This window comes from Cololabis saira, chromosome 23, assembly GCF_033807715.1.
Source record: "Cololabis saira isolate AMF1-May2022 chromosome 23, fColSai1.1, whole genome shotgun sequence".
NCBI classification, from domain to species: domain Eukaryota; kingdom Metazoa; phylum Chordata; class Actinopteri; order Beloniformes; family Belonidae; genus Cololabis; species Cololabis saira.
This window is the reverse complement of record NC_084609.1, coordinates 6,473,556-6,486,830: the sequence shown is the minus strand read 5'-3', so window position 1 is coordinate 6,486,830 and position 13,275 is coordinate 6,473,556. Positions and strand designations below refer to the sequence as shown.

Sequence of the window (13,275 nt, the reverse complement as noted above, 5' to 3'; positions counted from 1 at the left end):
AGACCGCCGCCAGCCTGACATTCTGTTCAAGAATCGCATCCAGCTTACGGCTTTGCTCCCACAGCGTTAAAGTCTAAGTGTTGATAGCCGTGCTTATCCCATCAGCCACGTCCGGCAACTCTGAAAGGGCCAAAACAGCTGTCCTGCTATCATAAATCCAATTATGAAGGCATCTTCAACGTCCTTGACAGACAAGATCGCCAAACACAACGGTTTCCAATGTTTGTAGGAATCCATTGTGTATCCAGCAAAAAATGTCCCATCGGGGCAAGAGGGCTCCCTTACCCCCTGACTTCTTGTCTCAAAAATTTGGTCAATTGTGCTGAGAGACCAGTTCATCAATTCCATGATTGTAGAATTTCGGAGGAGTGAAAAGGAGAGCCTCTGAAGACGAGACAGGACAAAAGCAGTAGCAGGGCAGATAGATAAGGGAGAGGAGCAGAAAAGCGTCCACCTTCGCCGAGAGCCGGAAGAAGAAGAACATGGGAACGTTAAAGGACAAATATTATCCACCTCTTACTGAGACGTAAATGACGTGTGACGTTCTGCAGTCAGTACCAGAATACTACATGTTTTTACAGCTCTGTTCATAACAGCCAGTTTTAGGGGGCGTGGCCACATCATTGACTAAACCCCACCCTCTTCCTCGACGGAGGGTGAATCTTATGAAATCAGTGCCAAAGCTTTGTATCCCAGACTTCAGAGGATCAGAAATATGAAGATGGGTGAAGGATAAATAGGAGGTCCTACTCTGATGTGGGTCTGTGATGTCACAGTACCCTGTAAATCTGACTTAAGTGGGGCCACAAACAGTTCTTGATTAGGTAGTCACTCAATATAATTTAAGTAAGCTAGGATTTATTTCCCCATATGTCTCCTTTAAAGCCCTAAAAGCTTCAGTCTGATGCTCCAGATCTGTTTTGCTCTGAACAATAAATCCTGATCAAAGTCATCTAACAAAAGACGTCACCTGAACGAACCAACGTGCAAGTCACTGCTCATGAATCCATTTTACAAAATGTAGATCTGTTAATTAAAAGCACAAACACACACTATGAAATGTTGCACATACTGTATGTGGGTGAGATGCTGCAATCAGCATCGAAGCAGAAAACTGAGCTGCTTTGCTAATTCTTTGTTCTTTAATTTCCATCGGAGGAAAACCATCCCAGTAATTAGGGTCCGAGCACTGACCGAATTTTTCAGTTTTTTTTTTTTTCCTTCTTCCGACGAAATGAGGGCCTTTTTGCCCCCCTAAACATGCCCCAAAAGTCACCAAATTTTGATAAATTTGATATTTAATGGTTTGCATTAATGCCCGTGGTCTAATGGCTCAACAGCGCCCCCTAGAAAACTTTGTGCATCAAGCTCCACAATACGGTTTGACGTACATGCACGAAAATCGCTACACACCTGTATCATGTCGCAACTTAAAGAAAAGTCTCTTGGCGCCTGAACAGGAAGTCGGACATTTTGAATTAATCGTGTAATTTTGGCGAAATTTATGCCATTCCTTCGGCAGTTAATACGGCCCGAACCGTAACGTGCACCCAGGTGTGTTATACATCAAAATGTGCGTCTCCATCCTGCGACGATGCACATTACTTTTCTCAGTCAAAAGCGTTACTGTGGCGACGATAGACGCCAAAAAGCACACCCCCCTTCATCTGATTGGTCCATATTTGATAGTTCCTACTTTCTGCCATAACTTTTGAATGGTTTGACATAAAGACTCGTGGGTGGTGTCATCGGACATGGTTTTGAGTCCTTGAACATAATTGGTGCAAATTAGCCCCGCCCCTTCATCTGATTGGTCGATATCTGATAGTTCCTACCTTCTGCCATAACTTTTGAATGGTTTGACATAGAGAGTCGTGGGTGGTGTCATCCACTAAATGTCCAGGCCTGAAGAATCTACATGCAACTCATACAAGCGTTTCCACTGCAGCCTGAACGTGCACAAGGGTGCGAGGGCCCGTTCATCGCTGCTTGCAGCTTTAATTACTCTTAATTTCTGCAGGAACGTGATTCGCTTCAGCCGCTGACGAGGCTGATTCTTGCATCGCTGCACGTTTGTACATTAAATAATAACTCATGAGCCTCCACTCCTCCGTTGTTGATCACACTTCTCATAAATCTTTAGGAAGCAGTAAATGAGGGGCGAGTTAGTAGTTTAGTAGTTTTCACACAACTTGTAACTTAAAAAGTGTTTTGGATGTTGGGTAAAAACAAGTCGGCGATGGAGGAATCTGCTGGAAAGATCGTAATTTTAATATTTTTCCATTCCAGCTAATTTTGTTAAAAGACAGACGGCAGAAGCAGCTGCTGAGTCGACATTCGGCAAGTGCTGACTCATGCAGTCCATTCACAAACTCTTGCACGCACTCAGTTTAAGAAATTAAAAACGCCAAAGTAAAAAAGCATTCAGTTGATTTGGATGTAATGACATCGGTCTGAGAGGAAGTCGCCTGAGTTCTGAAAACACCTCAACAAATACAGATACCAGGACCAGATTGGTTGGTTTCTTACCCCCCTGCAGGCAGAAACATGCAAAACAGGGACAAATAAGGAAACAGAAAAGGAGGGGAGGCTTGTGGAGCTGAACTGTTTCCAGGTCTTTGATTAAAATAAAGAGAGCTCCAAAAACAGGCCGAAGACGCTGAAAGTGAGAAGATGGGCTGGAATTAAAACCGTTTCCGTGTTTCCCCCACCGAGGATGATCCGTCTGCAGGAGAGAAGGTTGGGAGGCGCCTGAGTCCACGTTGTTGTCAAATGTCAGCCGTGACGCCACAAACGGGCTGCGATGGAGCCGCTGGAGGGACGACACAAATCCAGGACGAGACTCACATATGTTCAGGGTTTCTGCAACGATTTGTCTTCAGATTACTTTTGTAAAACTGTATTTGACCCGGTATTTGTACGTTTTGACTAGGCCTGTGTTGAAAAAAAATAGATTTTCCGATTCTAAATCGATTCTCATATTAATTCCCAAAAATCGATTTGTATGTCTAAAGATCGATTTTTTTTCATCATTACAATTTTTGGTATTTTTTTGCTTATGCCCAAAAAAGGAATGTTTTGTTGGACACGAACTACTGCTATGTTTTTGCCTTTAAAAATATTTAAAGGTATGAAAACATTAAAGTTTTCAGTCTATATTTCATTACTTTATATACTTTCTTGGGGTTACATTTGCATAAAATGATAAAAATCAAATTCTCAAAAATTAAAAACCGAAATATACCGAAAATGGAAAAAATTTAAATGGAACGTGGGAAAAAATAAAACCATTTTCATAGTTCCTCTCTTTGCTGCCCTGGATCTGTTTGATAATTCTGCCCCACAATGTTTCTAAAAGCAGTTGTATCAGCATTCTGGGAGCTGATTGGTCCTTACAGCGTCATTAGCTGCCAATAATTGCTATTGAATCTCAATATAATACTAGTATTAATATGTTGCAGAACTACAGTCATATATTTCATGCAACAGCTCAAAAAACTGTTTTAATAACACTAACCCCCAATATCGGAGATTGAATCGGATCGAATCAAATCTTGATAATCGATTCTGAATCTTAAGAATTGGAATCAAATCGATTCTTGACATTTGAATCGATCCCCAGCCCTGGTTTTGACTGTATAGAAACGGAATTCTTGCCATTTTAAGAATGAGATGTTTACCTGCTGTACTCTTAACTGCCCTTACTTTTTAACAACTTGTGCTTTTTATTATCTTACATCTTTTCTTATCATTTTATTTCATTTTCTTTGTTATTTACTGTTTAATTATGTCTTGCCGCTTTTAATGTACTTTGAATTACCTTGTGTTGAATTGTGCTCTACAAATAAACTTGCCTTGTCTGGAAGATGCTGCATCAGGTTCGGCCGGGGATTCGTCGCCGTGGCAACAGGCTGCCAGCGCCACCTAATGGGATGCCAGGAACCTTCAGTTTCAGGAGGAACCGGTCCTGCATGCAGGGGGTTTAAGGGTTAGAAGGCCCCGGATTAGAAACCCTGCATCGGATTGGATGGAAGGATGGAAGGATTTGTACTTCCAAGTGGGAATATCCAAGTTCCCAGTAGGAAATTTCAACCGGAACAAACCCCTCAGGTTGGAATTCCAGCTCAGGAAGTTGGAGAAACCTCACCTTCCCTGTGACATTAAAATTATTTTACTGTTTATAATACTCTGTTAAAGTCAAACACATACTGTTTATACTTTTTTATCACTGGGCGTGTTTCTGCTCTATTGAGGTAAATTAACGGATCAGTTCTGACCTCTAGCCTTTAAGGGTGAATGAAAATGCATCTTAAACCTGCATAAAACTACTGTATTTTTATTTAGTTTTATTATATATCCGACTCTGTGGGCCTAAATGAGGGGAACTGTGAACAATATGGTGTGTGTGTCGTGAGATACACGTTTCCTTATGGTGACGAAACTTGAATTCTTGTTAAAAATAACATTAAATCTGGTTTAACCAAATACACAGACACGTAGGAGGTCATGCGACTTTGTTTTCCTTATTAGGACAGGGCGGTTGACATCAAGCTTATCTTGTGCGCCAGTGGTGTTTATTTTTTATTTTGAAACAATGATCACGTGCACTATTTAAAAAAAATAATTTTTTTCTTTCACATTTTCCTTCTAATGTCACATTATTTAGTATATAAGGTTGGTTAATTAGTTGGAGGGGCCCCCTGTGAAATTTTGCCAACAACTCAGTGGGGTTTAAGAGGTCATGTGACTTTCTTACGTCATTTAGAGGTTTAATATCCAGTTCACCCACAATGTTAACAAGTGGACAGAAATAAATACAAGTGAAGGCACTGAGGTGCATCAGATCAGATCACGTGTGGAGGGAGCAACAGGATGTAAAGTATAACGAGTCAAAAAGTGTTATTATGATCTGCAGAACCGTGGAAGATAGACATATGACTTGTCCTGACTTTAAACTATCAGGTAATGTTCTGAATATCTGTAGTGAAGTGAAATATCTTGACCACGTGATCACAGATCAACAGAGGACATTTATCGTCAGTGTCGTGTGTTGTATGTGCAAGCAAATGTATTGTCACGTAAATGTGGTTGTTGTACTGTTGGAGTGAAGTTGACTCTGTTCAAAGCATATTGTTCACCTCTGTACACTGCACATCTGGGGCTGAACTATAAAAAAGCCTTCAGAGACTGCAAGTGGCTACAATGATGCTCTGAGGAAACTGTTAAAAAGGCCCAGATGGACGAGCGCTAGTGAGATGTTTGTGAGTGCTGGAGTGAACACACTGCAATCTGTTTTGAGAAATGTAATGTACAGGTTTATCTGTTGGTTAAATCATTCTAATAATCAAATTATTGTGGTACTGGTGAACATTATGTACAGTGCCACGCGCTGCTGTCTATCTATCTATCTATCTATCTATCTATCTATCTATCTATCTAATAATCATAGACCAAGTCTCCTACCAATATACTTCACTTAAACCCTATAGATATTTTATAAACTTTAACAAACCACTTTTACGAATGCATCACGGATTAAATGAGCATAAAACCTGGTGCTGATGAGAATCTGCAGCTGTAAACAAAAGTCCACCTGCATTCTCCCACATCGTCTCAGGAAGAGCAATAATCCGCTAAATCAAGTGAGAACACCTGCGTGACAGTATACATATACATATATATATATATATATATATATATATACACACCAGTATATATATATATATATATATATATATATATATATATATATATATATATATATATATATATATATGTGTGTGTGTGTGTGTGTGTGTGTGTGTGTATGTGTGTGTGTGGTATATATGTATATACAGATATCTTTTGTTTTTTGTATAGAAATTAAATAAATTTGGATCATAATGAAATATAGTTTAGGGGGTAGGATTTAATACGTTTTTACTTCTTCCTACTCCTTTTCCAGCATGTTAATTATGATGGATGCATGTTTTTATTTACATTTCTGTTTTTTTTTGTTTTCTTATTTACATTTATTTATTATAGATTATTATTGTTTTTTTTTTTTGCATTTACTACTGTTTCATGTTCGAAATAAAAATGTCAATAAAATAAAAAAAAAATCAATTCATGTTCCAGCAGACTCGCGTCCCAGCACCGATACACGGGGGCTTGGCGCCCCCTGGTGGCCGCGGCCGGTCACTGCAGCGTCTGCAACCTGCGAGTTCGTTGAACAGCAGCTCCAGAGAAACAGTCTGCAGCAGCGAAAATGGTTCCTTTTTATCAATATTTAATATTTAGACATAGGGCAACAGCCATTTTTACAGCACAGTTTGCATAATTTATCAATACCTCCTGTATACAATCACAAAACCATGACAGTAGATTTATTTTTTCTGTTTACTTACAAGTGAAAATCCAGACAGGTTTTACAAGCATCATCTTTGTACAGTCAGCATACAGAACCAATAATTATAAGTCTTCTTCATAATTTCCCCCTCTCTATGACATTTAGCTCTAACTCTTTGTTTATTATTTATTTATTTTTTTCCTGTAATATTATCTGGACACAAAAATAGTATGAACCACCAACGAAACATGCAACATCCAGTGTGAGCACATTTAAATTCTCCTGCAACTACTTGCAGCTGTTTAAGATAAGACTTCTGTGTTAAGCTCTGGTAAACTTTAAGTGTTTGGTGTAAAGGGTTTGGGTAAATTTGGGTCCCTGCAGGCAGAAACACAGCAGCTCCTGGTTAATCCGCCTGCTGGACGGTGATGGAGAGGAAACACGAGCTCCGCTGACTCCCACCACCAGACTGCATCGTTCTTCCTATCGTCTGCTAAAAGACCTATTGCTCCCCAAAGCCCCGTATAAAAAAAACATGTATTTACAAAGCTGGAAACAAAGGGGATGGCATCTGTGTGGTCGTGTTTTTACTCCTAGTTGATTCTTAGACGTGAAAATCTTTAGACGACACTTAAAAAGGAAGATAAATGCTTTGGAGGAAATGACAAGCGTGGGCCATGTTCCAGATCGCTTATCCACGCCTTTACGCACGCCTTTACGCACGCCTTTACGCACGCCTTTACGCACGCCTTTACGCACGCCTTTACGCACGCCTTTCCACTGTGTTTGATCCTGTTTTTCTGACGTGACCTGCATACGGTCAGAGGTGGGTAGAGTAGCCAAAAATTGTACTCAAGTAAAAGTACTGTTACTTCAGAATAATGTGACTCAAGTAGAAGTAAAAAGTAGTCATCCAAATAATTACTTGAGTAAAAGTAAAAAAGTACTTGGTGGAAAAACTACTGAAGTACTGAGTAACTCAAGTACTGAGGCAAATTAAATCAATAAAATAATACAATTAATTAAAATTAATAAAAAGTTTAAAATAGCTTAAATTAAAATAATCTTAAAGTTAATTCAAGTACTTTAATACATAATAAAATAAATAAAATAACAGAATAAAAAAATTAATTAAGCACAAGTAGCACAAAATTTCAAGCCTTTGTACTTTTCTTTTTTAACCAGAACTAGAACAAACATGAACTCATAGAAACTCTGTGTGTGTTTGAGTCTGTGTAAATGTGACAAAACATGCAAAAACAAACATTTCTCCCAAAGAATCACTCAGTGATGTCATGAGATTGACACGTACGTGGATAAAAGGGATAAAAGAAAAGTAACAGCTCAACGTAGCCTAATGTAGCGGAGTAAGAGTAACAGTTTCTTCTTCACAAATCTACTCAAGTAAAAGTAAAAAGTGTAGTGATTCAAAAATACTCCTAAAAGTACAACGTTTCCCAAAACTTACTTGAGTAAATGTAACGGAGTAAATGTCTCGTTACTACCCACCTCTGCATACGGTGCAGTCAAAACGGTCAGGAAATTGGGTGCAGGACAGTAAATCTCATAAAAAAAAATAAAACAGGTGAGAGATCACATCGAGGAACACTGAAGTGCAATCAAATCTTGGCAGTGCGTAGTTTTTGAGCGTCTGGAACATGTCCATGAACTTGGTGTGAAGATGAGACGGATATAAAATCAGGAGAAAAAACCAAAACAAAGACCTCAAAATACGATCGTATCAGATGTCACTTCTGCTAATTATAACACTTTTTTTTGTCTCCGTTAGCCGGACTGGGATCAAAACTCTCCAAAAGGGGGCGAGTGCTCTCTTCTACCTGCTCTGATTCTTCGGTCACCTCTCAGGTGAGTGTGTATGTCGGTTATAAAGTTAGATCTCTGAGTTTCAGGCCCTCTAGACGTTGTAAACAAGCACTACATCGTGTATAAAAACAAAAGTTCTTCGCACTTTTCTGTACACCTGATATGTACCGTAAACAAATATAATACAACATATGAAACAGTCTCACAGGCAATAAATAAAAGATCAGTATAGACGTACAAAAATAACATAAAATCACAATTTAAATAAAAGAAAAAGCAGTTTGGTGGAGGACATTTTAAAAAAAAGAAGGAAAAACCAGCCTTTCTGGCGAGTCAACAAACTATTTTGTCTTTTCTTTTTTTCCCAGTGGATGCTGCATAGGAATCAATCCCGCTTAAGAGTTAGACTGAACGCGTTAAATTAATTAAAACACAAGAAAAGACATTTCTCAAGACATAATGAGCAGACGAGGTTGAACAGACCGAACCAGGACAGTTGGGAGTAAGACCAGCAGGTACGACACTCACATCTACTCTTTAAATGCCAATAAGGTTTTATTCTCTCTGATTGTTTTGTTTTTTATTCCGTGGACGGCTCGTTGGGCTTCCCCCACGCTGGTTTAAAAAATAAAATAAAAGTTAAATAAAAGTCTGGAGGATGTTTTACATTCTAAGCAGAAAAAAGTGCAAAGTATCACAGAAGCGCGCTCCCGACGAAAGACGGATGAAGACGACAAAATCATGGATGAATGACACGTCTCTGCAACAATCATCAAGACTGGATTGTCAGTGATAAAGGTTTTCTATATATCTATGTTTACTCATGTCCACCGATGACACGTCACTATGTACAAAGTGAACCTTGGAGGCCTTTTTCTTTTTTTTCTGTGCAGAAAACGCGGCGCCGCATGCCGAGTAGACGCATGCGCACGACAGACGGTACAGGATCCAATCCGATATTAGAGTTATATCGATCTTTTATCAAACAATAATCATCGGGGGGTCGCTTTTTTTTGTTTGTTTTTAATCAAAAAGGTGCCCGCTGCAGTGGAATGCCGTAGGTAGTGTTAGAAAAGTCCTCCAAGGATAGGGTTTTTACATCTTTTTTTCTTTCTTAAATAATCGAGGATAGAAGACAAATGATAGAGCTCTACGATAATATTATAATACAAAAATAAATAAGAGGTCTTCATTATCTCGTTCTGGTTAAATCAATAAAACTCTGCAGGTCGTATTAAAGCAACGGTGACGTCCACTTAAAGAACCTTTCGCTGGATAAAACATCTGAATAAATAAAAGTAGAAACTACAAGTGTGTCCGTTCCCTGTATCTGGTAGAGTTAAGGTTCTCCTCCGTGTAGCAGTGAGGGTGTGTGTGTGTGTGTGTGTGCATATGTGTGTGTGCGTGTGTGTGTGTGGATTAAAGCGTGTTATACCTGGTTGATTCCGAGCGTTTTACCTCCGAACTGAACTCAGCACCTGTGACTGTTCGCGGTGTGTCCTGTAAACATGTAAACACGCCTCCGTCCATCCATTCGTCCATCCGTCCGTCCGTCCTGGTGCTGAATGCTTCCTCCCTCAAACCGCCCGGTGCTGATACGAAAGGTTGAAGACACGTGTTTTTCCTCGTCGTCCTGCACCCCCCCGACGGCAGGACAGCCGGACCGGCGGTCCAGATGTTGGGCCTCAGCGTCCGCGGGGGGGGCCGGGGCCCCTGGGGGCCCCTCCGAGTCCTGGGAACCTCCTACGAGTGGATCTGGGCCGTGCTGGCGAACAGCTTGTGCCAGCTCGCCACACGCTTGCGGAGGTCCATCTTGTCCAGCCACACGTAGGCCTCGCCGATGAGCGTCTTCTTCATGAACTTGCCGCCGTTGGACACCAGGAACAGCTGCCGTGAGAGGAACAGAAGTTAAGAAGAAGTCTTTTTTTAGAAAATAAAACTGGATGGCCGGTGGGGGAGCGTGGGTGTCCTTCCAGGGCCGGCTCCGCTGGTCCTGCCTCCTGGCTTCGGCATCTGCTCCCTCTCCTTCCCCCCTACACGATTCATACGCACATAGGCGAAGGGGCGGGGGGTCCGGGTCGTGGGGGGCATTGTCCCGCGTGGACCGGCACTCCCCGCCTCACGGTTTTAATAACACTGTAGACACTGCAGATTCAACATTTAATAAATACATTTAACAAGGATACTTAGTTCTGGTTGATGCATGTTTTATTTTGAAAGTCTGTGTTGGTTTCATGGTTCAGCACAAACCGAGGAACCTTTTGCGAGCACCCGTGTCCTGTGGGACCGTAATAAGATTTGTTAAAACTCCATAACTGGCTGTCGAAGCTCCAAAAGCGACACAGTTATATGCATCCTTATTTTACGATTTGGGGTTTAGTACTATTTTATTTTGAAAGTCTGTGTTGGTTTCTTCAGTTCCAGTTTTACTTCTCTTGTTACAGTCAACCATGCTAGTCTGCACCTGTGTCTCGTCGTCCCCGTGAGGAGGCGCTGGTCCCGCTGGTCCGTCCGTTAGCGTTTAGATAAAGGACTTTTATTTTTTAGTACCGTAGCCATCTAACAGTCCAACTCTGTAGGAACCACAAGACGATATATATCTACTCATATGGCTGAAGAGACGCAGATGCAAACCCAGAGCCGACCATCTAACTTCCGGGTTGAGGCTCACAGGGAACTAAGTTTTGTTGCAGTTCCCCGACTGGCCACTAGAGGCTGCTAACGCGAGTCAATCTCCACTGACTCCTGTGATAAAACGTTCTTAATCGTTTGATTTCACATCCACGACAGCTACGAGGCCTGTCGCCTCTGTGGCCCAAAAAATAAGCAACCAAGTAGTTTAAAAGAAGAAGAAGAAGAATACCACTTCTGACCACACGGGGGCGTATAGACCTGCTGTGAAGACAACAGAGTCACAGGTCTGAAAATAATAACCACTTTAACTGATACAAGAACTTCCTGGTGATCTGGCTCCCTCGTGTGGTCAGAAGTGGCATTACTACATAGAGTGGCTTTAAAGTTTTTGGCTTTAAAATTTCCACTCTATATGCAGCAAACTCCGGTAATGAATAATAATAATAATAATAATAATAATGATAATAATAATAATAATAATAATAATAATAATAATAATAATAATAATAATAATAATAATAATAATAATAATAATAATAATAATAATAATAATAATAATAATAATAATAATAATAATAATAATAAATATATATATATATATATATATATATATATATATATATATATATATATATATATATATATATATATATATATATAATAATTGCCCTTTTACAGAAAGTCTGCATTCTTAAACCACCCATCATGTTGTACCTCCGCATGTAAACAAGGACTTTACCTGCAGCGAGTGTCCGGTTGGGTTCATGCAGAAGCGGAACGTCTCATTAAAGGACGGCTCGCGGTCGTGACGACACACTCGCGTCTTCTTCTTGATGATCCTCTTCTGGGTGGCGATGTTCACCACGTACAGCTTCACATAAAGATCTGTGCACACAGACACACATCTGTTTACAGCCAGCATCTCACTGCTTCCAGTATGTAGTTCAGTGTGAGTTCAGCACGTCAAAGTTAATTAGAAGCACATTTTATAATCTGATTAACAAAAAAAAAAAAATCAATTTACACTATAATTGCAAATATGTACATTTGTAATCTGCTAAAAGTTTACCCAGAGGAAACATACCACCCAACTAGTTGCCTTCCACTTTTAGAAACTTACAGTATGTCATTGTTTTGGGATGAATGAGCCCAAACAAAGGAGCTTAAATGACTAAAAAAAGTAAAAAATAAAGCCTTAAGTATTTTTGTTTTTTAATTTGCTAATTATTTTTGTCAGACAAATAATTTTTTAATTACCTGACATGTTTCGGGAATCCTTTCGCGTTCATCAGAGTCACAAGATGGAACATGTCAGGTAATTAAAAAACCTAAATTATTTTTCTGGCAAAAAAGAATTAGCAAATTAAATTGTAATCAATAGACTAAATTAACTTGAATAAATCCTTAAGTATTCTGACTTGAATTCAGTTTCATATGGATGTGGATCAAAGGTGCACAGGTGAGTTTTTAATGTTAAGAAATGTGTTTAAATTTGACCTGAAAGCAGGTTAAGTTGGTACCTGAATGTTGTTGATCTCAGAAGTGACATGAGAGAGCAGGTCAATGCAGAATTACAATGTTATCTGTCTATACTCACCATGAAGCACGAGTAAAGACATGTATGTATGACCTTCAGTCCTTAAAAAGATTCAGGAACTAAATATTTTTTAGATTGCAATAACAATAACAGCAGCATTAACTTGATATTTCATGTTTCAGCTGTTGCAGATGATCGTGTTACATCAGCTGTTATTTCACGTATTGACGCGCTCTCTCATCCTTAATGTCACTTCAACCACCCGGGTCTCCTTTTACGACCTTTTGTTGCTCTGGATCTAAATTACACATCAGCAGCAGAGAGACGGATTCTCAGAGCTGCAACGGACATCCTGGCGGGAGCGACAAAGAGGCCGAAGAACAGTAAAGACAGTCTTGTAAATGCAGCTTCACTTCACTTCTCCGAGCTATTATACTGATAATATGTTCAACATGTGTCCCTCTAGTTCCTGAGTGAGCTCCTGCACCTGTGATGCTTTTATTTCTACCATGCACATACACTTCAGGGACAAAAAGAGCGAATGTGCCACCATGAGAACACCATTTGTTGAGGTCACATGACCAGAACGAGTGTTTGTGTGGGCGTCAGAGCTGTCAGATCTTTAAAAACAACAACATCTCTCTGTCTCTTTGAACAGAGCAGATCCTAAGGCCCCGTTTACACGTAGCAAAAACGTGGTGTTTTCATGCGTTTTGGCCGTTCGTTTACACGAAAACAAAGCTCAAAGTCACCAAACACGATCAGTTCTGAAAACTCCAGCCAGAGTGGAGATTTGCAAAAACTCCTTCTTCCCGTTTGCTTGTAAACAGAGAGAAACAGACATTTAGGCTTCAGAACGTAACATTATGCGACAGAAACGTCACCAGCGTCATGAGTGCGACCTGTGTTTGCAATTTGTTTGGCCACCGTCAATATTTTTATTGTATTTTAC

The 13,275-nt window shown here is 39.9% G+C and overlaps 1 protein-coding gene across 1 annotated transcript in view; it reads right to left on the bottom strand.

The window, feature by feature from the left end:
* Positions 1-7,828: 7,828 nt before the first annotated feature.
* The window catches only part of pcloa (piccolo presynaptic cytomatrix protein a), a 99,266-nt gene continuing 93,819 nt past the window's right edge, over positions 7,829-13,275 (bottom strand). The window contains exons 25-26 of the mRNA XM_061715000.1: positions 11,526-11,671; positions 7,829-10,039 (exon numbers count right to left, since the gene is read on the bottom strand). Of these exons, the coding sequence (XP_061570984.1) occupies positions 9,896-10,039; positions 11,526-11,671 (290 nt within the window). The 3' untranslated portion in view covers positions 7,829-9,895. The remainder of the gene's footprint in view (positions 10,040-11,525; positions 11,672-13,275) is intronic.